General features: G+C 42.6%; 1 protein-coding gene across 4 annotated transcripts in view; it reads left to right on the forward strand.

Annotated features, from left to right (window-relative positions):
• Positions 1–26,078, forward strand: part of RUFY1 (RUN and FYVE domain containing 1) — a 475,292-nt gene that overhangs the window by 324,284 nt on the left and 124,930 nt on the right. For all 4 annotated transcript variants that reach the window (XM_069199306.1, XM_069199308.1, XM_069199309.1 and 1 more), the window contains one exon: positions 13,850–13,969. In XM_069199306.1, coding sequence (XP_069055407.1) covers positions 13,850–13,969 — 120 coding nt within the window. The remainder of the gene's footprint in view (positions 1–13,849; positions 13,970–26,078) is intronic.

Below are 26,078 nucleotides of genomic sequence, written 5' to 3' on the forward strand. Positions count from 1 at the left end.
GAGAAAGGGAAATGCCCATTGCTGTTCAGCACATTTGGTGGTAAATTTCATGATTATAAATAAAAATGTTATTTTTAAGACATAATTCAATCATAGATAGTAACATTTTTGAATGCTCATATTCCACAATGCTTCTCTGCCTTAACAAATATTCACATGCTTTCAAACCAATTTCATGATTAATAGATGTATATAATGACACGAGATCAATTGTGACCAATAAATATTCATCTGACCAATTTATATCCGATAAAATTCGTAATAAATCTCCTGATATTGATATATGAACTTAAGGGCATCACGATGGGTGCTAAATAATAATCCACATAATCTGAAATTCTCTCATATAATGAATCACACGCTGAAACTATTGGCCTCCCTGGTGGTGCTGTTAAGGATTTATGTATTTTCGGTAAGAAGTAAATTGTGGGTATGGTTGGATTTTGTTTTTTTCAAAAATTGATGTTCTTCCTTATTCAAAAGTGATTGTTCATACCAGTCATCAAGTCTTGAATGTAATTGATGGATCATTCGATTGATAGGATTATGATTTAATTTTTTATAATTGGATTCATCATTCACTTGTCTGTATGCCTCCGACATATAACTCTGTATGTTAAGAATCACAATATTTCCACCTTTATCCGCAGGTTTTATTATACTATTATTATTGTTAGTCAATTTCTTTAATGCCAATCTTTCATCTTTAGTTAAATTTTCCCGTTGTCCATGATGTCTAGTCTTTTGTAATCTATTTAGATCTTCCATCACTAATTCAGAAAATATGTCAATTTTGTTACCAGGTGATAAAGCTGGACAAAACTTTGATCTTTCTTTAAACATACTAAATTGATGTTTATTAGTGTCCACTTCCAATTCTCGAAGAACTTCTGATTCAGTGTACTCCTCATCCGGTAAATCATGATATAAGTCAAATAAAGTTTTTAAATCTGCAATCTGATCAATTTGCAAATCTGCTATCTTAGAATTGTCAGTTAATACCTCCTCATGATCTAGATCTGTGTTATTGGAATGTATAGAATAATATTTTGCCAATTTCAATTTTCAAATAAATTTATAAATGTCAATACGAGTATTTACAAAATCAAAGTGTTTCTCAGGACAAAATGATAAACCTTTATTTAATAATTGAAGTTCAGATGAAGTTAACTCATAGTCTGAAAGATGTATCACCAAATTTGGCAGATCTAATGTTATTTCTTCTGACTTCTGAGGGGATATTGTCTTTTTCCTGTTTCTTTTGGCTCTTCTGGTTTTTCTCTTCTGTTTACCATTTGGTCTGTCTTTCTTCCAGAGCCTCGATTGTAATTTCTTCCTCTGCCCCTCATTAATCGTTGATCCAGCTATAATACTTGCATTTCCTCTAAAAAAAAAGTGTTCCTACTTGGAGTTTCCATACGTTCTGAAGAGCTTTCCCCTTCACTTACATCTACGTCCGATTCACTGGGAGTATCACCATTGCTAGGAACAGTTCTAAAGTCTTTTCGTCGTATGTCAAGTTTGAGGCTTTCAAATCTTCTCCCAAAAGTTAAAATCCTACCATATTTATAATCTTTTTCATCCCGTAAGAATTTATTTTTCTTGCGTTCCTGTATTTCAACTTCATATTTCTCCAATTTACCTTCCATATTTTTTCTCAATAATATTTTGTCATCCTTTTCTTCACTATTCTCAATCTGTTCCTCCAATTTTTTAATTTGATTATAAATCTTTTCCAAATCAAGTTTAGCATATTTTATGAGAATCCTCATCAAATTTAATGAACACTGTGTATTGTTCTCTTCCCACTCCTTGAATAATTCAGAATTTTCTCCTGAATATGTTGGTATGGTAAATATGCGTAGGCATCGTGGTATTCTTTTCACTTCAATATATTTTTCTAATGATAACACTTCCCAGCTTTTACTAATTTCCTTCTTATAGCTCTTTTCCATTTGAAAAAATAAATGTCTTAATGATGTGTTCCTCTGCATTGTTGTAGTTTCTAATAAAGAGGTGGAGACATCCTCATCAAATAGTTTAGTGGCCACTGCTAGCCGTTTCATATGCCTTGCTTCCATTTCAAAATATCACGCTATATTTGTCATTCATAAATAAAGCATCGAAAAATGATCACCAGCATTTCATTTCTAGAGACTGAACCGCCCGTGCGTTAAAGAAACAATTGTTCTCTTTACGCAAGGGCCGCTTCGGCAGTAGCAAGTTTCAGTAGTCAAAGCAATGGTACAATGTATCCAATATATCTGTGTACACGGTCTTACCCCGTTTATCAGCAATTTGTTCGGAAGGCGCCCTCCGACTCCAATCCTCCCATAACTGATTTCAGGGGCCACTTTTAGCTGGAAAACTTGTATCCTGCCGGGCGCGGTCGCTTTGAAAAATAATGATTCAAAACAAAGAACACCAAGGGAAAACGACGCGCACTCAGCTAGTGCGAGGCAACGAGGGTGGCTGAGCCCTCGATTAATTTTGTGAACAAAAGATAAATGCCACGCACTCCGTTCAGTTCCTCAAAAAATTTATATAAATCAGGTTTATTCGATGCAAAAAAGGAGAAAACAACGCGTTTCGACTTTACAGTCTTCTTCCTGGTTTTACAGTCCTTTCTTCATTCTCACTATTTATAGTGCTTCATTCCCAAAGTCATTACAATGCATTGTGGTCTCAGTAGTTTTTTTAAATATATATATTAACATATAATTAACCTAAAAGGATTTTTTTTTTTAAATAAATAACAAATGCATTGGGATTGAAGAAAAAAATTTGTCTAAACAAAATACTATGGAGGAAGGAACAAATGATCACTTGCATGAATTAATAATTATCACATTATAACATTTGGAAGCTTGGCAAGAAATAATAAACAAATTTTTTGAGGAACTGAACGGAGTGCGTGGCATTTATCTTTTGTTCACAGAATTAATCGAGGGCTCAGCCACCCTCGTTGCCTCGCACCAGCTGAGTGCGCGTCGTTTTCCCTTGGCGTGCTTTGTTTTGAATATATATATATATATAAACACTTCATTTCTCTCTCTCCAGAGAAACGCCTGCACTCGAACTGGGATGAAATGTGATTTATTCAATCATGCAGCAATATGCCATAGTGATACCCATTAAATCTTTTCACAAAAGTATCTCCAATTCAGAACGCGTTTCGGCTGATCACACAGCCTTTATCAACTGAAAAACGCCGTGCTTAATATTAATTCTTTGCACGTGAGTTAATTAAAACCAAAATGGTGAAAATACTGCTCCAAGCCATTGCTTCCAATTTCACTTTGTTTTTCCAATTTCACTTTGTTTTTTTCAGTTCATCATTAGCAGTTCTTTTTATATCAATTACTTGTCTCTGGAGCTGGCCCAAATTTACTCTCCGTGCTACGATAATGTTTAAAATAAATCAGCTGGCTTTGAAACTTTATATATAGTCTTGCGAACATCGATTCAATTCAATTCTATGGCACTCATATCAATTCCGGTTTAAATGCCTTTTGTTGCTGCTTAAACACAATGTTTTGTCCCTCGTTCCACCTCTTACTTGTGAAGTGGCGCCCAGCTCCGGATAGTTCAGTGTTGATATATATATATATATATATATATGTTCGATGGCATGTGTAGCTGCAGATACACATGCTGTGCACTTGTTCCTGCCATCTAGTGTTGGGCTTGGAGTGTTACAAGTTGTTTTTCTTCGAAGAAGTCTTTTCGAGTCACGGGACCGAGTGACTCCTCCCTTTCGGCTCCATTGCGCATGGGCATCGACTCCATCTTAGATTGTTTTCTTTCCGCCATCGGGTTCGGACGTGTTCTTCTTCACTCCGTTATTCGAATCGGAAAAAGACTATAAATCCTTGAAAAGCGTCTGTATTGTTTGCAATCGGGAAACATCTTCCATTGACACAGAGACACACTTTCAGTGGCCCTTCGGGGCTTCCGCGCCCAGCTGAGGCCTGTCTGCCCGACCACAGATGTAGTTGAAGCCTAATGGACTGGACCCCTTTCAGTTTCTGCCCGAAGTGCCACGCTAAGTATCCCTATACAGATCTGCATCGGGTCTGTAATCTGTGTCTGTCACCGGAGCACAGAGAAGATACTTGCGAGGCCTGCAAGTCCTTTCGATCAAAGAAGACCTTGAGGGATCGGAGGGCGAGGCAGATGCAGATGGTGTCGAAGACTTCGGAACACCTCGACGTTGAAGAGGAGGAGATGGCTATCTTCATCCAGGGATCGGACTCGGACGACTCCGACGGAGACCGACCGCCTACAGCAGGCCAACAAGTGAGTACGCCTGCCCCGACCCAACCCCACAGTCAGTCGAAAAAACAAAAGGCCTCGGGGACGCCACTGCCTGAAGGCCATGGCTCGACCCATAAAAAGCAAAGTGGTGACTAAGCAACACCTTCGGCACCGAAAAAGGCCAAAATCGTGCCAGGGTCTTCAGACTCGAGCCGAGAACCCGGCGTCGAAAAATCTCAACATCGAATTGTCCATCAGCATGGGCATTTTGGTGCCGAGAAAACCGTCTTTGGAGCCGAAAATGACCTCGTACACCGAGGAACATGGGCTCTCTAAGCAACTAAAAGAAAGGCACAAATTTGAAGAGGAGCTTCAAATTGAAGAGTTTGACCAAACGCAGGCAAGGATACAGATCCATAAGGATACTGGGACGATCCAGACTGCCCCTCCTCTCAAGTTCAAGAGAAAGCTGGTTTTCCAACTACAATTAGAGACTGATCAGCCAAGAGCTAAAGTGGCCAGGGAAAAATCGCCAACTAGACATTTTTCGCCAGAACTTTCTCCCCCACATTCGCCACAAAGGACAGTCACCTATTGCCACGCCCACTGCACAGTCACCCACACACACTGTGCAGTCGCAAGATTATGTAGACCCTTGGGACCTCTACGATCCCCCTGTCGCGGACAATAGCCCTGAGTGCTACCCTTCAAAACCGTCTCCACCAGAGGATAGCACCTGATACACCCAAGTCTTGGCCAGGCTTCCTGCATTCCATAATGTTAGCATGCATTCAGAGCCATTGGAGGACGACTTCCTCTTTAATGCACTGGCCTCCACGCATGCCTCCTACCAGAGTTCCTATGTTCCCAGGCATGCTTAAACATGCTCAGCAAGTTTTTCAAGAGCCAGGGGAGAGCCAAGACACTGCTGCTGGAGAAGAAGTACAAACCACCCCCGTCGGACCCAATGTTCATCACGCAACAGCTGCCCCCAGACTCTGTCGTGGTTGGTGCTGCAAGGAAAAGAGCCAACTCACAATCATTGGGATATGTACCACCTCCAGATAAAGAGAGTCGGAAATTTGACAAAGCGGGAAAGAGAGTGGCGTCACAGGCTGCCAACCAGTGGCGTATTGCAAATTCACAAGCCCTCCTCACAGGTTATGACCTAGCTCACTGGGACGAGATGAGTGATATCATCCAGCATCTCCCCAAGGAATATCAAAAACGGGCTGAACAGGTGGTAGAGGAAGGGCAAGCAATATCGAACAATCAAATTCGTTCCGGATTGGATTCCACTGACACTGCCGCAAGAACAGTGAACACAGCAGTCACAATTAGACGGCACGTCTGGCTAAGGTCCTCAGGGTTCAAACCTGAGATACAGCAGGCAGTACTGAACATGCCTTTTAACCAACAACAACTGTTTGGGCCACAATTGGACACAGCCATCAAAAAGATGAAGAAAGACACTGACACAGCCAAAGGCGTGGGTGCGCTCTACTCGTCCCAATATAGAGGGACATTCAGGAAACCGCAATATAGGGGAGGTTTCAGACAACAGCCTTCAGAGGCATCCACCTCTCAAGCAAAACCCACCTACCAATCCCAATATTAGAGAGTGGGGTTTCGAGGCTCCTTCAGGGGACAATTCCCAAGATCAAGGGGAAAGTTTCAGCCCACTAAGCAGGCCACCAATAACAAACAGTGACTTGCCTGTCACCCTTCCCCAACACACATCACCAGTGGGGGGGAAGACTAACCTTTTACCACAAACATTGGTCAGACATAACCACGGACACATGGGTCCTATCAATTATCCAGTATGGTCCCTGTATAGAATTCACACATTTCCCTCCAGATATTCCCCCAAGAGTGCACAAATTGTCGGCGCAACATCTAGACATGTTACAAATAGAGGTGCAAACACTATTAACAAAACAAGCCATAGAACTAGTACCTCACCATCAAAAAGGAACAGGGGTTTATTCCCTATATTTCCTTATTCCCAAAAAGAACAAAACACTAAGACCAATTTTAGATCTCAGGACTCTAAAGCTATTCATCAAATCAGAACACTTCCACATGGTCACACTACAAGATGTAGTCCACTTACTAAAACACAGAGAATACATGTCAACACTGGATCTAAAAGATGCGTATTTCCATATACCCATCCATCCATCTCACAGAAAATACCTCATGCTTGTCATAAAGGGCAAACATTACCAATTCAAGGTATTGCCCTTCGAGATAACAACAGCACCCAGAGTATTTACAAAATGCCTCGCTGTAGTAGCAGCCCATATAAGGAGTCATCACATGCACGTATTCCCATATCTCAACGATTGGCTAATAAAAGCCAACACTCAACAACGGTGTCACAATCACACACAGTATGTAATAGATACCCTACACAAACTAGGGTTTACTATAAATTACCAAAAATCTCACTTACAACCATCCCAACTACAACAATACTTGGGAGCAACACTCAAAGAGCAATTGCCACTCCAAGCCCACAAAGAGTACAATCATTCCAAACCATGCTATCAAACATACAACCAAATCAGCACTACATAATCAGATTTGTCATGAAACTCCTAGGCATGATGGCATCATGCATCGCAGTTGTCCCAAACGCGCGGCTACACATGCGGCCCTTACAGCAGTGCCTTGCACAACAATGGACGCAGGCACAGGGTCAACTCCAAGATCTAGTGTTGATAGACCTCCAAACACACTATTTGTTTCAATGGTGGAACCCTGCAAATTTAAACAAAGGGCGGCCTTTTCAAGACCCTGTGCCTCACGCCATTCTCACAACAGATGCGTCAATGATTGGGTGGGGAGCACACCTCAACAATCAAAATATACAGGGGCAATGGGACAGTCAACAAAGACAACTACACATACATCACTTAGAACTGCTAGCGCTCTTCCTAGCACTAAAAGCATTTAATCCTCTTCTAGTTCACAAACACATTATTGTTAAAACAAACAATATGACAACAATGTACTACCTAAACAAACGGGGAGGAACACACTGATCACAAGTATGCTTCCTAGCACAAAAGATTTGGCATTGGGCAATTCACAACAACATTCGCCTAATAGCACAATATATTCCAGGCATTCACAATCAATTAGCCGACAATCTCAGTCGAGATCACCAGCAAACTCACGAGTGGGAAATACATCCCCAGATACTACAAAAATACTTTCACCAGTTGGGGACACCAGACAAAGATCTGTTCGCAACAAAACAAAATGTAAAATACCAAAACTTCGCATCCAGGTACCCACACCCTCAGTCCAAGGGCAATGCTCTATGGATCAATTGGTCAGGGATATTTGCTTACGCTTTTCCCTCTCTCCCACTAATTCCTTCCCTAGTCAACAAACTGAGTCAAAACAAACTCAAACTAATACTCATAGCACCAACTTGGGCACGCCAACCGTGGTACACCACACTGTTGGACTTCTCAGTAGTACCTCACATCAAACTCCCAAACAGACAAGATCTGTTAACACAACACAAACAACAGATCAGACACCCCAATCCAGCAATGCTCAACCTAGCAATCTGGCTCCTGAAGTCTTACAGTTTGGCTATCTAAATCTTCCAAATGAGTGTGTGGAAGTCAGTAAACAAGCAAGAAAACCAACCACAAGGCATTGCTATGCTAATAAATGGAAAAGGTTTGTTTTCTACTGCCAAGCAAACCAAATCACACCGTTTGATGCCTCCCTACAAGACATTGTGGGTTATTTACTACACCTACAAAAAGCAAATCTCGCTTTTTCTTCCATCAAAATTCATCTCACTGCAATCTCTGCTTACTTGCAGATTAAACACACAAAATCACTATTTAGAATACCAGTTATTAAAGCCATTATGGAAGGACTAAAAAGGATCATACCACCGAGGAACGCACCGGTACCCTCGTGGAATCTTAATATTGTACTTACACGACTTATGGGCCCACCTTTTGAACCCATGCATTCTTGCCAAATCCAATTCTTAACTTGGAAGGTAGCATTTCTAGTATCCATAACTTCACTACGAAGAGTTAGCGAAATACAGGCATTCACTATCAAAGAGCCCTTTATACAAGTACACAAACATAAAGTGGTTCTCCGCACAAATCCAAAATTTCTGCCAAAAGTCATCTCACCGTTTCATTTAAACCAAACTGTGGAGCTACCAGTCTTCTTCCCACAGCCAGACTCAGTAGCAGAAAGAGCACTGCATACATTAGACATAAAAAGAGCACTAATGTACTATATAGATAGAACAAAACCATTTCGTAAAAGTAAGCAATTGTTTGTTGCTTTCCAAAAACCCCATGCTGGTAACCCCATATCCAAACAAGGTATAGCCAGGTGGGTAGTTAAATGCATACAAACCTGTTACCTAAAAGCTAAAAGAGAACTACTCATTGCACCAAAGGTACACTCCACTAGGAAGAAAGGGGCAACAATGGCCTTTCTAGGTAACATACCAATGACAGAGATTTGTAAGGCAGCCACTTGGTCTACACCTCATACATTTACCAAACACTACTGTGTAGATGTGTTAGTAACACAACAAGCCACAGTAGGACAGGCTGTACTAAGAACATTATTTCAAACAACTTCAACTCCTACAGGCTGACTACCGCTTTTGGGAGGATTACTGCTTTGTAGTCTATGCACAGCATGTGTACCTGCAGCTACACATGCCATCAAATGGAAAATGTCACTTACCCAGTGTACATCTGTTCGTGGCATGTTCTGCTGCAGATTCACATGCGCCCTCCCGCCTCCCCGGGAGCCCGTAGTCGTTTAAGTTGCAATTAAAAATTGTATATATGTAAATAAACATTCCTTTAGAACAAACTATGTACATACATATGGGAGGAGTCAGTCGGTCCCGTGACTCGAAAAGACTTCTTCGAAGAAAAACAACTTGTAACACTCCGAGCCCAACACTAGATGGCAGGAACAGTGCACAGCATGTGAATCTGCAGCGGAACATGCCACGAACAGATGTACACTGGGAAAGTGACATTTTCCATATATATATATATATATATATATATATATATATATATATATATATATATATATCTATCTTAGGTTGAATTTCAGTAGCTTTATATATTTTTAGGCTTTGAACCACCCTTGAACCAGCAAGGGGAGGGTGTTGTGTAGCCATTTTAGTTAAAGCTCCTTGCATGTTATTTTAGCACACTAGACCTGCCACCGTGCACTTTAACCTAAATATATTTTATTCAGCTTTGTTTATTATTTTAACAATAACCACATTTGCGGTCTTGTTTTATTTCTATCTACCTGTTTTTTGCCTAGGCCAGCACTGCGTTCTTAAACAATACATTTCTTTCACTCTGTGCTTCTCTCAAGGCTGCAGTAAGATAGGGTGCCGGTAAACGTGGTAAGGCTTTGTCTCTGGTATTCATAGAAACATACACATCCCCACGTAGGGACATTTTCTCAGAATATCAGCTGTTTTATCATAAAAAGACTTCACTGTCCCATACACGTTAGAGGGAGATTCCAGCCAGATGACCACAACTGTATGCTGATTGCTGAAAGCTTCGCTACAAGCTGCTTATGCAGACTTCAGGCCTCTCTCTCAGGTATGAGGGATGATAGTCTTCCCAGGGGAACGTAAACGGCAGAACTAGAGCTTAACATGCTGTGCTCTAATATAGCCTAGATAGGAATTAGTTTAATGACTCTAGTGACAATATGTAGTGTTATTTCGGTGCTTCACTCTCCTTGTCACAATTTTAATCCTGTCATGCTTTATTGTCCTGGTTATTGCAGCACAGGCTTTATTATCTAAGATGCAGTTGCTTCATTAAAAACCTTATTGAAACACATACTGCCTCTGCTTGTCCTTGTATATGTGAGACTAATGTAACTGAGAGGAACGGATGAGATCTGAGTGACCACGATTTCCCAGAGGAGTCAGTTGTGTCATGTGCCCAGCTGCCCAATCATCCGTGCTTTTGGGTAGAGATGAGGCACTGCTAGTTAGCCAGAGCAAAACCTGGATTAGGCCGACAGATGTCACCTCTAGTGGGTTAGACTCAGTCCCTCCATATCGCAGGCGATTCTGCCCCTCAAATCCAGTAGTCTCATTAGAATAATGAGAGCCTACGCGACAGTTTGACTGATTTGAACACTCAACTCCTAACATAGGAGACTCCCTCTACTCTGTACTTGGTGGATACAAGGGGAAATGTAAAAATAACTATGAATTGGGAATGAGAGTCAGTAGTGACTACAGGCTCTATAAGGCTTGACCTTTCCATGGGTTAAAAGATTCATATTGAGTTTGTTTAGACTGATAATGTCGGTAACTCACTCAGTGGATGCAGTGGCAGCACAGAGGTAATAACATTGCCTCAGTCATACCATGGGCCAACTTAAAATATTGGTTATTAATTACAATATTTACTACCTTCACATATAATGGGGTGTGAAAATGTGGGTGAACTAGCTAGTAAGCCCAATCAAGCTGGCCAAAGGTCTAAACCCATTTTCTATCTCTCGCAGATTAATCCAAATTAATCCAATTGGTGTATGAGGGGTCAAACAATTAAGTGCTTATTGTCTCCTGTATGCAATAGTTTGTGACGATCTGTTTGATCACTTGTAAAGTTCTGGAACATTTTATAAGAATTGAGGCAGACAAAATACTCTAAGCATTTCCTGTGAAGAAGAATATTAAGACTTGTTGTCACTGCATTTCAATAAGAACAGATTGGATAGCATGAATGTCAGGATCAAAAAGAAACAGTGGTCCGACCGTGATGTTAGTACCCAGGTAATTCCCAAGAGTTGAAAACAGTGGACCTGTGAATAAAATAAGTTTATTACAACCAGGCACAGAAAACCCTATTTGAGTGCATAACTAAAATACTGTAGAAATGCTTGGTAAGTGCTTCTAAACATTGTTGTCCTTGAAGTAACATTTTATGACTATTTATTTTGCCTTTCCAAGGGGACCAACCCTATGTAAACCAATCTTTCGTTACTCCAAAAGTATCAGTACGATCTAAATTGCTTAGCCACATCCTCTCAGAACAAAATTAAATGTGACTCCTAAAGTGTATCTATATTTTTATCTTCTTAATTGAGTAGTAGCTTGAGATTCAACTTGCAGCAAGCAAGATGTTTAAAGTCTAGACCTATGCTCTCCACATAAGTAGAATTTATAGACCTAACTGAAATACAATTGAAATGCTTACGCCAGCACTTCTGTACGGCCAGGGTTGTTATCATCGCTCCTCCAAAAGAGTAATTCTGTGTTTCTTGGCTAGTGTGTGCTAAGAGGACTAATCTTAGAGAGGTCGGTTTGACCTTGCCTTAAAATGTTGTCTGGCCTGACCCATAAGGAAAGGATCCTGTGGGATTGTATGGCTGTGGAAAGTGATGGTTTCACGTGCTACGTGGCCTTTACACAACTGCAGCCATAGCAGTGTTTCAAGTCCTCTGAGGTGGAGGTAGAAAACATTTAAATGATGTGGAAAAATCACTGACAAAAATACTCTAGTATATTATGTTGCATAAAATAATTAATTGCCTTACGTCGGAGAAATTACAGCATGCTGACAATTTTTCCTGAGTGTTTAATAGAGATCCCTCAAAACACACACTCTCCCTTATAGGAATTGATGGAGGGGGTGTAACAGTGAGAAATGCAGTTTTTGTGTTTTTTCCTCAGATCAACTCTGCCCCAAACCATTTTCATCTATTGTTCCACTCTCCTTGGGTTTACATGATTAGAAGTCGGGCACTAGGAAATTATCACAGTCCATACTGTTTGCAGATGTGCAGGATTTTGCCACAAGGAGCTGATGGTGCCTTTACTTAGACTCCACTGATCTTTATAACAATTGTAGAGGGCTGGGTATGTCCATCTCTGGTGTGGGTTGACCCCTCAAATCTAGCATTTAATCAAGGGAGGTTGCTTGTAGATTTCTTACATAAGTAGCAACTCAGTGTGATGTGCTCATGCAGGGCCAGACTGGACATTCTGCCACTTTTACTGCATTTCCCCAGTGGACTTCAAGATAGTTGACTGCTAAGTCAGATGGGCTGCCAAGCCCCAGCCATGCCCACCTGGCCTTCTAGCTGCTTTCTTCTTCACCGTGTGGCTGGTTTTAACATTTTCCCAGGCCTGATCTTGGTTTCCAGTCTGGCCCTGTGCTCACAAAAGAACTGTCTGCTGTCACGACTACTTGGCAGGATAGATTTCCTAGAAACTACATGACATTGTATCCACTGTTCTGAATTTACAGAAAGTGATCGTCACTGAGCTAAACCCTCCTGATTATGGGGACTTTTCTTTGCCATACTTTGGTGAAAAGAGACACCCAAATCATCACACATTTGTGTGTTCTCCGAGCTTCTTTCAGAGGATAAGTCACTTATTCCATTTTTGTTCTTTTGATCAGTTATGTGAAGGTTTTAGGATTACTTGTAAGATCATATTTAGTTATATTTGGAATAAACATCATATATTATTTTGAAAATCCAGTGTGCTTCTGGACTTCCTAGGTTGACCTACAATATTGTTTTCGAATTGTAAAAGCAAAGTATATGAGCGCTACTCGTAAATCTCTACACAAAGACTTATTATTTATGAAATTAATCTTTCAGAAAAGAAAACGTTAAAGTTAATACAATCTAAGAATTTGCATAGGTGACTATACCCGACTCCTGATTATCTGTGCCATGCCCAATTTACTGACGGTCAATCAAGTTCCACTGTTTAAATTAGCCCCAAATAGTTCTGTGAGGAGGCTATTTCTTTTAATGCATAACAATATTTGGCTAAATAGAATAAAAAATGTTTTGACAAAAACCACGTGTATAAAACAAAATTGAAGAAAGATTTTTTTATATGAAACAGCAATCAAAAATGCACAACAAAGGATTTTTTTAAGACTCTTTATATGAGCACATTTTAGGTTTAGTTGAATATGTTCTATTGAAGTTGCTTTCTTATTGTAGGAAGATGATGCTTATGCACTAGGGAATATTATGGCTCAGCTTTGTGATATGGTATTACCTTTATTGGTTTTGAAAGGGCTTCATTGAAAGTTGTGCTTTTTGGGTAGTGAGTGTTATATAGCATTTTCATCATGGAATGTCTGGAACCATTGTTCTAAGGGCTTTTAGGTTACCTATATCATAATTAAAATGCCATCTATGGTATTCCACACCTGTGCCAAAGTAATGCAAAACAATGAGGTCCTTATGCACAATTTGATGACAAAGTAGTGCTTGCTCTTAATATTAACTGTAACCTTTTATATGTCCTTGGTACAACTTTTGAACCAATATGCTTTCACTTGGTTACTCTATAAAGTTACAACTAAGGTGGAAATTGTACAGTGTGCCTCAAGAGTCCAGCACACCGCCGAGTAGGTAAGTGACTTTTACACTATTCATTTCATTGCCTAGTGCTTCGCTGATTCAGGGGCATTCCAAATTAATGTCTATTGTTTGTGTAAAACAGTAAAACATATTTTCACATATGTTCAGCTCAACAGTGCGTTTTTTAAAATTTCAGAGTAAAACAGTCAGAAAAAGCTATGAAGGAAGTTATGGAGAAACATGAAAAGGCAAAGCAAGAGTTTGGTGGCAAGATTCAAGCCTTGCAGCATCAACTTGCAGAACTTGGCAGGCAATGGTATGGCAAACTTTCAGTGTGATAATATTACTAAGACTTTAGTGAACATCATAAACAAAATCAAATGTGCTTTGCAGTGCTTGACGCAGCTGTTTATTTAAACTTGGAATACACGTTTGCATCCATAAAGCAATTCGTTACTTGACTTATACTACAAAGTTTATTTGTATGATTTGCCTCCTTAAAGCTGCTTTATAAATGTGCTTCAGAATGACTCAGTGGTATTTACTCTTACTTTCAGTAATGCCACATACTGTTTGACCTTATTTAAGTATTTTGTAGGATTTTGCTGTAATATTAGAATTTAATTTTTAAAATCTGCTTTGATGATGATTTACTCAATTTTAAGTCCTTGACCTAGGTTATTTTTGATGGGTCCATGTGTAGTCCTGTCAACATGAGAGATGCTTAGTTTGCACTCCACATAGAAGCCGTAGGGCCTAATTCACAGAGTGTTTCCTTTCAGTAGACTTACTCTTGTTGGATTACTCCTAGAATTTAGTAGTAAATCAGGAGTACTCCAAGAATAAGTAAGCAAAATAAGACAAGAATTATTCTTTCCCAGATTGCAAACAACTTAGACATATGGAAGTAGATCATATGCGGCGGTGTAGCTGTCAATAGTGCAATGGATGCAGTTGTGACTATACTTTACTTCCCAAGCAGCTGACAACGGGGGACCATTTTCCCTGCATATATCAGGGCTATAGCACCCTTGCTATGCCACTCAGTTGTGAGTAGAAACTACTTTGATCTCATCTGAATGGCAAGTTCCCTAGGGTGCATGAGGGCCTCATCCAAGTCACCGCCCTCAGTTGGTCCCAAGTCCATTGACTGACTTTGGCTCATCTCTCACAGAGTCAAGCCTGTACATAAAAATGCACACGAAGTTATAAATGCAGAACTATGTATACTTCCTCTGCAGAATTGGCTTTGACTGTGAAGAGCTCTTGCATATCCCTCCAGTCTGGATTATTACCGGACAGGCCTTTCTGACATAAAAATAGAATAAGATCCATAACGGGCCAAATCATTCTGTTTGCAGCTTAATAAACTAATTCAGTCCAGTATTACTTCACACATCATGAAGTTTGGATACGCAGAAAAAGTCTCATTTCCTACCTCTGTCAAGGATTGCAACCATGCCAAGCACAGTGCTTCTCCACAGTGGTGTTTACTTTGTAACTACCTCTTCAAATCACTGCTTAGTCGCCTGACTTCCAAACATAATTACAATAGCAGTTGCACATATCAAAGATATCAGCATTAGTCACTACAGTTTTATATTATCCCTTCAGCCTCTCCAGGGCATCCCAGCTTTGTTGGTCTGCTGGAGTAAGCCATTGTTTCACAGCATTCAAGGTGGTGGCTGCGAGGTCTCAAAGCCTGGCTTTCAAAGTGAAATACAACATTGTGTAACCACAAGGGCGGATATAACTAGGGTCTGTTGATAGAAAAAGTATAATGCCAAAGAAATCTAACTTTTTAATAGATATATACATCCCTTTCTGACTCCAATCTCTTCTTATCAGCCAGAAGAGCTTGTTTTGAAATCATGATGATCCTTTGAGAAACTTCAAGCCTGATTTAGAGTTTGGCAGACAAGGTATTCTGTCTTAAGCAGAATGGGGTGCCCTGCCATTCTAGCCCTTGTTGCTGCCCCCCACATTTAAAGACTGACGGACCTTAAGTATTCCATTGACAGAGCCCCCTTTGACAGGAAGGGCTTTCATTGTCCGCCCTATTTGGGATGGACAGTGTAATGCATTTTTTTCCTTTCTGTCACTGCCAGGAAAACCTGTAAGGGACAGGAAAAAACAATGACCTACCCTTAGAGTGTTTGTTTATTTTTTAAAAACAAAACATGTCTAATGTTTGGTATGTATCCATCAAAACAGACTGTAACCATCCACCAAATGTTTAGTACATTGAAAGGGACTGCTGTGGCAGTGGTTCCTTTCAGTGTGCAGAGATGACAACAAGGCTGGCGGTCCTCTCTAAGTTTGACAGACGGAGTACCCTCAGGATGGCAGCAGTAAGGTCCTCTGCCATCCCGATGGACACAATTCCATCTGCCAAACTAGTTTTATTTTGAATTGAGGACCAAAAGTTGCTTTTGGAGATCTGTCTCAGATAGCGGCTGAAGGCCTCTGACTTTTGAGGGTCGTTGGAGGTGAGAAAAGCATTCCTTTACAAAGACAGACCTCTCAGCGGTGAGTATGGTTCTCCCAAAGACAATCAGACTAGTTGCCTCAAAGGCAGTCCAGTATGTACTATTGTATATCTACTGTTTAGCTCACTTTATTAAACACTTACTACAAACATCTGTTCTGATCTGAAGGTCACAAGTTCAAATTATAGCAGCACCAACTTGAGTTCCAATAGTCCGAGACCTGTAATCTAGTGTCATTAAGTTGAATTCTGCTAGCATCTGTTATTTAGTGACCTACTTTGTAGCTAGCTGCTGTTATCAACACTGTCCTGCCACCCCTCAGCCATTGACCAAAGCACAAAACACTGACTGACCCTGTTGGATCTGGCCCTCTCTGCACGGTCACCCCTAAACATTTTCCTTTCACCCCTCCTGTTTTGCTGAATTCGTTTTCGTTTTTGTTTGGCTAACCAAAGCCAAAGTGCTTGTGCTCTCGCCTCTAAACATGGTAAAATTGGCTTACACCCATTCAACCTATTTAATTTACTTATAAGTCCCTAGTAGAGTGGCACTACAAGTACCTTGGGACAGTAAATTAAATGCTACAAGTGTACCAGGAGCACGTATTGTGCCACCCACTTAAGTAGATCTTAATAAAACATGACTCAGGCCTGCCATTGGAGCCTGTGCACAGTTTTAAACTGCCAAATCAGCTGGCCAAATAAACCTTTTGCCAAGCCTAAATCTCCCTTTTTAATACATGTAACCCTAGGGTAGGCCCCAAACAGCCCATAGGGTGGGGTGCATTGTATTTAAAAAGCTGGACGTGTATTTTTAGGTTTTATATGTCTTGATAATGAAAAACTCCTAAATTTGTTTTTCACTGCCATGAGGCCCACCGCTCCCATGGGATCACTGTGGGTTGCCTTATTACAGTTAATAAGTGATAACGTTTGACTGGGAACAGTGAGAAATGTCATATCCGATAGAGACTTCTAGTTACAGATTCCTTACCTTAGAATTCCCCCAGGCATTATGCTGGATCCGGAGATTTTTCCTTGAGCAATAATGCTGTGTGCTGTTAGGTAGTGTCGGTCGACTCTGCGTCCGTCTTTGGTGTCGTGGTCGCCGGATATGATGTCACAGGTCATATATAGGCTCCAAACTGGCACCCTGGCGGCAGTTCTTTTCTTTCCGTGCAAGCCTAGACGTATATCTGAAGAAGAGCTACTCCACAGTCACTTTTTGACTGGACTTTTCAACTTTTTTAACATATGTTTTTGACATTCTGGTGCATCAGGATGTTGTATTGAAGACCAGGTTCAAGCCCTGCGACTCGTGTCATCGGATGATGTCTGATAGATCTGCACATCGTGTCACTTTAATGTTTGGAGCACGACCACGATCCGAAGTTGGGCTCCGAGTGCTTGGCTATGAACCCAAAGGCATTGAGTGAGCGGTCCCTAAAGCTTCTTCCGGCCAAGATCTCGGCTTCGTGTCAGTCGTGATCTTGGTCGAGAGGAAGGTCCTGAGATCACTCGCGGATCCCACACTCTGTCATCCCATTCGAGATCTTTGGGATGTTCAGCTAAGCATGAAAAGAAGTCGAAGGAGAGCAAACGTTCTTTGACTTCACGCCGTCGGTCAGATGACGCGACGCAGGGAAAAGGAGCTTCGTCGCTCTAGGTCTCCATCCTTGGAGCGTACTTCTGGATTGGCACCGCACCTCTGCGAGTTTCCAGATGCCAGAGCCACCCCTGTCCAACTCTGCAAGTTCTATGAGGCCATGCACCTCATTTTTGGGCAGTCTGACCCTGCTGGAGCATCTTCGGTTCCTGCAGGGTCAGAAGGCGCCCCCTTGGATTCCGGGCCGGGCAGCTCCAGCCTCAGCTCTGGGGGCACCCAGGGATCCATTTTCGGACCCACACCGGCATCAGTCATGCCACTGTGATCTTCCCTGATGACAATGCAGACGTTGATGCTCCTGATGCTGCCCGGGTCCACAGTTGGAGAGTTGCTGAGGTCCTGGACTTCGAGCTGCCTTCTGTGGCTGCCAGGACCAACCTTCTGACTGAGGTGCTTCAGCCTGGGGCTTTCTCCTCAGAACCCCTCCTGCCCTTCAATTAGGCCCTCACTGATGTCCTGCTAGGGACTTGGTCCAAACCCAGCACAGGGTCTCCTGTTAATGACAGTTGCATGCCGCCATAGTCCTGTGCCTAATGACCCAGTATTCCTGACCTAACATCCCACCACAGAGAGCTTGATCATCCAGGCCTTGACATCCCCAGGTGCATTCCCTTCCGCACCCTCAGATAGGGAATCCAAAATACTGGTTCAGCTTGGGAAGAAAATGTTCTCTACCTCCAGTCTGGTGTTGCAGTCTGTAAACATTGCATGCCTTTTGGACAGTTCCATCCATACTTTGTGGCATGGTTGCGCAGATGCTGCCACAGGTCCCCTAGTCTGACACTTCCCCATCAGGGACCAGTAGGAGGCAGAATTCGCCATCACCTACCCAGCTGGGAATCCATCACGTCAGACAGGTAAGTTTTGCAAATTGTCCAAAGCGTCTACCCCCTCCCCTTCGAGACTACCCCTTCATCCATGCCACCATCCTACAGCTGGATGAGGTAGGATCACCTGGCACTTCTCTTTGAGGAGGTTATGTCTCTTTTGGTCAAGGAAGCTTTAGAGAAGGGTCCCTGTGTCAGAAGTAGGTTGTGGTTATTATTCCCGCTACTTTCTGGTGCCCAAAAAGGACAACAGCTTATGCCCTATCCTAAACATCCAGTCCTTCAATCTCTTCATCAAAAAAGAGAAGTTCAAAATGCTCACTCTGGCTTAGGTTCTATTTGCCCTGGACCCAGGAGACTGGATGGTAGCGTTGGACTTAGTCTCATATTTCTATATTTCTGTCATGCCTGCCCACAGAAGTTACTTGCAGGTCACGGTAGGCCGCATGCATTTTCAGTTTACCGGGCACCCGTTTGGCCTTACCAGCACCCCTCGGATGTTCACCAAAGTGATGGCACTGGTCGCAGCTCATCTGCGCAGGTTAGGAGTTTCAGTCTTCCTCTACCCTCAAACAGATCTAAATCTGTCTAGGAGATTCTCCCTGCAGTTGGAAGCAGTGGCGCCTCCCGCTGGATACAGGGAGCCAGCTGGAACCATGGGGGCTTTGGGTCTTCCCCACAGCCCCCAAAGACACTTTTGTGGGTGACCCTGGAACACACCTATAAAGAGTAAGGACCCTGGGGATGGAGTCCCCAGGCTCAAAATAGGCCCGGGGTAGCCCCTCCCCAAACAAGCACACTGGGCCCTAGGGATGGGATCCGCAGGGCCAAAATCAGCCCAGGGAGGGAGGGCCGTGTGCCCCCCTACACCTGATAATAAAGCCAGGCCACAATATTCTTGCACAAATTTAATTCTAGTGTTCTCTTGCTGTTGACAGCGTGTACATCTTTAAATGCCTACACAATTACTAGCAGTAAATAAATCACATGTTTAAACAGTACCGCTGCGTGCCGATATGATCCTTTAATGCTCAGAGGGTCCAGAGACAGGGGCACCAACTATGAACGTTCCCTGACACGCAGAGGTACTGTTTAAACAAGTGATTTTACTCGTGGCGCCTGCACCATAATTAATTATGCTTTCAGCAGTAATTGCAACTACATATCCCATAATGCCTTGTGTGCGCCTATAAAATGGGCTGGAAAACAACAATGTGCCTACAGATTGATATATATACACACACATATGCATGCCTCGGGATGGGTTGGTCTCAGGACTGGGGGTCCGTGACGGACACCTTCCTAATTTCATTTAGTAGCCCCTCATACTATTTTTGTTTTCTTGCCTCGGGTAGATGGGCCCACGCAGCCCCCCACATTCTTGATTCATTGCCCAAGGGAGGTGGCAGTCCCCGAGGCAGGGGATGTCCACAGGGCTCCCCTATTATTATAATAATATCTTGCCCTGGGGAGGTGGTGGTTCCCCGGGCTACTAAAAGCCGTAGGAGAAAGGCCCCTTGTGCCCCCCTTTCCTTTTATGAGCTGGCAATGCCCCTGTGAAATAGCCCTCCCAGGGGCAAAATAATTCAAGAGGATGTAAGACCATGCTTTTTATTTAAAAAAAAAAATGAAAAAACAAATTATTTAATAAAATATGCGGATCCATCTGCCTATTTTTCTGAAATGTTTTGTAAAATAATGCTTTTTAGCCCTGGCCTGTCCCTGGGGTACCCCTGCACCAAGGCTAGGGGCTCAGGGTATCCCAAACCTGGCCCTTTTCTTTTTTTATGTTTTTATCTGGGACTCGGCTGAAGCCAAGTCCCAAAACGGCTGCCAACACTTCCTTGTTGAAGTATTTGCAGGCAGTCGGGTATCAGCAATGGCACTGTTGGATCAGTGGAGGATCTGTGTCCCTAGATATCTAAATGTTTTCCCCTTTAATATCTCAGAACCTTATGCCGTGATTTTCACCAAATCACAAAAAGCACAATCTGCACACCAAGCTGTAAGCTTGTCTAAAGACCCTATGGGAAAATTAATTGGAAAAAAGTGGTTTGGGACTCATCCCTTTTTCTTGGCCCCCACTTGACAGATCACCCGGAAACTTTCAAGACAGAATCTAAACCGACTGTTGTATTCGTTTAGAACATTTCATGAAGATTTGTCAAGTGGTGCCAAAGTTATTGACAAAACAAAAATGCTTTTATTATGGAAACTAGGTCCTAACTATACCTACTGGCATTGTGTTATATATATATATGTTCGATGGCATGTGTAGCTGCAGATACACATGCTGTGCACAGTCCGCCGTCTGGTGTTGGGCTCGGAGTGTTACAAGTTGTTTTTCTTCGAAGAAGTCTTTTCGAGTCACGAGACCGAGGGACTCCTCCCCTTTCGGTTCCATTGCGCATGGGCGTCGACTCCATCTTAGATTGTTTTTTTTCCGCCATCGGGTTCGGACGTGTTCCTTTTCGCTCCGTGTTTCGGGTCGGAAAGTTAGTTAGAATCTCGGAAAAAATCGTCGGTATTGTTTCGTTCGGTATCGGGTTAGTTAGAACAAATCGACACCGAATCTTGAAGAGCTCCGGTGGCCCTTCGGGGTAATTTCGATCCCCGTCGGGGCCTGGTCGGCCCGACCGCGTGCGACTTCAAGACTGATGGAACGGACCCCGTTCCGCTTCTGTCCTAAATGCCATAACAAATATCCGTATACGGATCAGCATCTGGTCTGTAACTTGTGCCTGTCCCCGGAGCACAAGGAGGATACGTGTGAAGCCTGTCGAGCGTTTCGGTCGAGGAAGACGCTCAGAGACCGAAGAGCCAGAAGATTGCAAATGGCGTCCACGCCGACAGGACAACATCGGTTCGAGGACGAAGAGGAAGCGTTCTCCATCCACGAGTCGGATTCGGGGGAATCCGACGCCACAGACATAACAACCGTGAGTAAGACGTCGAAAATTAGGACTCACGAAAAGTCCACAAAAGCCCAGGGGACGCCACTGCCAACAGGCCATGGCTTAACCCAAAAACTAGGTGACCGAGCAAAGGCACCGAAAAAGGGCATGCTGGTGTTGAAGTCATCCGACTCCGGTCGTGATACCGCCACACAGCAACCTCGGAGCCGAGACACCGGCTCCGAGACAATTCGGCGCAGAGACAGCGGCACCGAAGATGTTCGGCACCGAGATACCACGCCGAAATCAAAGAAATCTTCTTCGGAGCCTAAAAAGCCTACCGAAACGGTTTCGGTACCGAAAAAAGCCTCGGAACCGAAAATTAGTTCCTATACAGAGGAACAAGGACTAAACACCCAATTGCATAGATTTGGTGAAGAGCTTCAAACTGTAGAAACTGACTACACTCAAAGGAGGCTTCACATCCAGGAAGACACAGGGAAGATAACCACTCTTCCCCCAATCAAGATGAAAAGGAAACTTGTTTTCCAACAAGGGGACAAGCAACCACAAGCAAAGGTGGTAAAGAAAGTAACACCACCACCTTCTCCACCACAATCAACACATGCATCACCGGCGCAAACTCCACCACTAACGCACTCACCAGCTCATACCACAATGAGCCAGGATGATCCCGATGCATGGGACCTCTACGACGCCCCAGTGTCTGACAATAGTCCAGACTCATATCCAACTAAACCGTCACCACCTGAGGACAGTACATCATATGCACAGGTGGTCGCAAGGGCAGCCGAATTCCACAATGTCTCACTACATTCGGAACCTATTGAGGATGACTTTCTCTTTAACACCCTATCCTCCACCCATAGCCAGTATCAAAGCCTTCCCATGCTCCCAGGAATGCTAAGGCACTCAAAACAAATATTTCAGGAGCCAGTTAAAGGCAGAGCCATAACTCCAAGGGTGGAGAAAAAATATAAGGCACCTCCCACAGACCCAATATTTATTACAACACAACTAACACCGGACTCAGTAGTTGTGGGGGCAGCTCGTAAAAGAGCCAACTCTCATACATCAGGCGACGCACCACCTCCAGACAAGGAGAGCCGCAAATTTGATGCAGCGGGAAAAAGAGTTGCAGCACAAGCAGCAAATCAGTGGCGTATCGCCAACTCGCAAGCACTCTTGGCAAGATACGACAGGGCTCATTGGGATGAAATGCAACATTTCATCGAACACCTTCCCAAGGAGTTCCAAAAAAGAGCGCAACAAGTGGTGGAAGAGGGACAAAGTATCTCGAACAATCAGATACGGTCTTCCATGGATGCAGCCGATACAGCTGCAAGGACAATAAACACTGCAGTCACAATACGGAGGCACGCTTGGCTGCGCACTTCTGGGTTCAAACCCGAAATCCAACAGGCTGTGCTCAATATGCCGTTTAATGAACAGCAATTGTTTGGGCCGGAGGTAGACACTGCCATTGAAAAACTACAAAAGGACACCGATACAGCCAAAGCCATGGGTGCACTCTACTCCCCGCAGAGCAGAGGCACATTTCGGAAGACACCTTTTAGGGGAGGGTTTCGGGGTCAACCCACAGAAACCAACACTTCACAGACAAGACCACCTACCTACCAGGGTCAATATCAAAGGGGAGGTTTTCGGGGACAATATAGAGGAGGCCAATTCCCAAGAAGTCGGGGAAAATTTCAAGGTCCCAAAACCCCTCAAAATAAACAGTGACTCACAAGTCACACAACCCCATCACACAACACCAGTGGGGGGTAGACTAAGCCAATTCTACGAATCTTGGGAAGAAATAACAACAGACACTTGGGTCTTAGCAATTATCCAACATGGCTATTGCATAGAATTTCACAAATTCCCTCCAAACGTCCCACCGAAAACACACAATATGTCAAAACAGCATATAGATCTTCTAGGACTAGAAGTTCAAGCATTACTACAAAAGGACGCAATAGAATTAGTACCAAGCCTACAGAAAAACACAGGAGTTTACTCACTGTATTTTCTAATACCAAAGAAGGACAAAACTCTGAGACCAATACTAGATCTCAGAACACTAAATACCTACATCAAATCAGACCACTTTCACATGGTCACATTACAAGACGTAATCCCACTGCTCAAACAGCAAGACTACATGACAACATTAGACCTAAAGGATGCGTATTTCCACATACCGATACATCCTTCCCACAGGAAATACCTAAGGTTCGTATTCAAAGGAATACATTACCAATTCAAAGTGTTGCCATTCGGAATAACAACTGCGCCAAGAGTCTTTACAAAATGCCTGGCAGTAGTAGCTGCACATATCAGAAGGCAGCAGATACACGTGTTCCCTTACTTAGACGACTGGTTAATCAAGACCAACACGCTAACAAGGTGTTCACGTCACACAAAGTATGTCATACAGACCCTTCACAAGCTGGGTTTCTCCATCAACTATGCAAAGTCACACCTTTTGCCGTGTCAAACACAGCAATACTTAGGAGCGACAATCAACACAACAGAAGGGATAGCCACTCCAAGTCCACAAAGGGTTCAAACATTTCACAAGGTGATACAGGCCATGTATCCAACACAAAAGATACAAGCAAAAGTGGTATTAAAACTCCTAGGCATGATGTCTTCATGCATAGCCATTGTCCCAAACGCAAGATTGCACATGCGGCCCTTACAACAATGCCTAGCATCACAATGGTCACATGCACAGGGTCAACTTCTAGATCTGGTGTTGATAGACCGCCAAACATACATCTCGCTTCTATGGTGGAACAGTACAAATTTAAACAAAGGGCGGCCTTTCCAAGACCTAGTGCCACAATACGTCATAACAACGGATGCTTCCATGACAGGGTGGGGAGCACACCTCAATCAACACAGCATCCAAGGACAATGGGACATACATCAAAGGAAGTTTCACATAAATCACTTAGAACTGTTAGCAGTATTTCTAGCGTTGAAAGCATTTCAACCCATGATAACCCACAAATACATTCTTGTCAAAACAGACAACATGACAACAATGTATTATTTAAACAAACAGGGGGGGACACACTCGACACAGTTGTGTCTCCTAACACAAAAAATATGGCATTGGGCAATTCACAACCACATTCGCCTAATAGCACAATTTATTCCAGGGATCCAGAACCAGCTAACAGACAATCTCTCCCGGGATCACCAACAAGTCCACGAATGGGAAATTCACCCCCAAATACTGAACACTTACTTTCAAATTTGGGGAACACCTCAAATAGATCAATTTGCAACAAAAGAAAACGCAAAATGCCAAAACTTCGCATCCAGGTTCCCACACCATCAATCCCAAGGCAATGCTCTATGGATGAATTGGTCAGGGATATTTGCGTACGCTTTTCCCCCTCTCCCTCTCCCTCTCCTTCCATATCTAGTAAACAGATTGAGTCAAAACAAACTCAAACTCATACTAATAGCACCAACATGGGCAAGACAACCTTGGTATACAACACTACTAGACCTGTCAGTAGTACCTCATGTCAAGCTACCCAACAGACCAGATCTGTTAACACAACACAAACAACAGATCAGGCATCCAAACCCAGCATCGCTGAATCTAGCAATTTGGCTCCTGAAATCCTAGAATTTGGACACTTAGACCTCACACAAGAGTGTATGGAGGTCATAAAACAAGCTAGAAAACCTTCCACTAGACACTGCTATGAAAATAATGGAAAAGATTTGTTTGTTACTGCCATAATCATCAAATTCAACCATTGCACGCATCTCCAAAAGATGTAGTAGGATATTTACTACATTTGCAAAAATCAAATCTAGCTTTCTCTTCCATAAAGATACATCTCACCGCAATATCTGCTTACCTGCAGATTACTCATTCAACTTCCCTATTTAGAATACCTGTCATTAAAGCGTTTATGGAAGGCCTAAAGAGAATTATACCACCAAGGACACCACCTGTTCCTTCATGGAACCTCAACATTGTCTTAACAAGGCTCATGGGTCCACCTTTCGAACCCATGCATTCTTGTGAAATGCAATACTTAACGTGGAAAGTTGCATTTCTCATTGCCATCACATCTCTAAGAAGAGTGAGTGAGATTCAGGCATTTACCATACAAGAACCATTTATTCAAATACACAAGAATAAGGTAGTTCTAAGAACAAATCCAAAATTCTTACCAAAGGTTATCTCACCGTTCCACTTAAATAAAACAGTAGAATTACCAGTGTTCTTCCCACAGCCAGATTCGGTAGCTGAAAGAGCACTACATATATTAGACATCAAGAGAGCACTAATGTACTACATTGACAGAACAAAACAAATTAGGAAGACAAAACAACTATTTATTGCCTTTCAAAAACCTCATACAGGAAATCCAATTTCAAAACAAGGCATTGCCAGGTGGATAGTTAAGTGTATTCAAGCCTGCTATCTTAAAGCAAAGAGAGAGCTGCCTATTACACCAAAGGCACACTCAACCAGAAAGAAAGGGGCTACC

The sequence above is a fragment of the Pleurodeles waltl genome, chromosome 7 (assembly GCF_031143425.1).
Source record: "Pleurodeles waltl isolate 20211129_DDA chromosome 7, aPleWal1.hap1.20221129, whole genome shotgun sequence".
Classification (NCBI taxonomy): Eukaryota; Metazoa; Chordata; class Amphibia; order Caudata; family Salamandridae; genus Pleurodeles; species Pleurodeles waltl.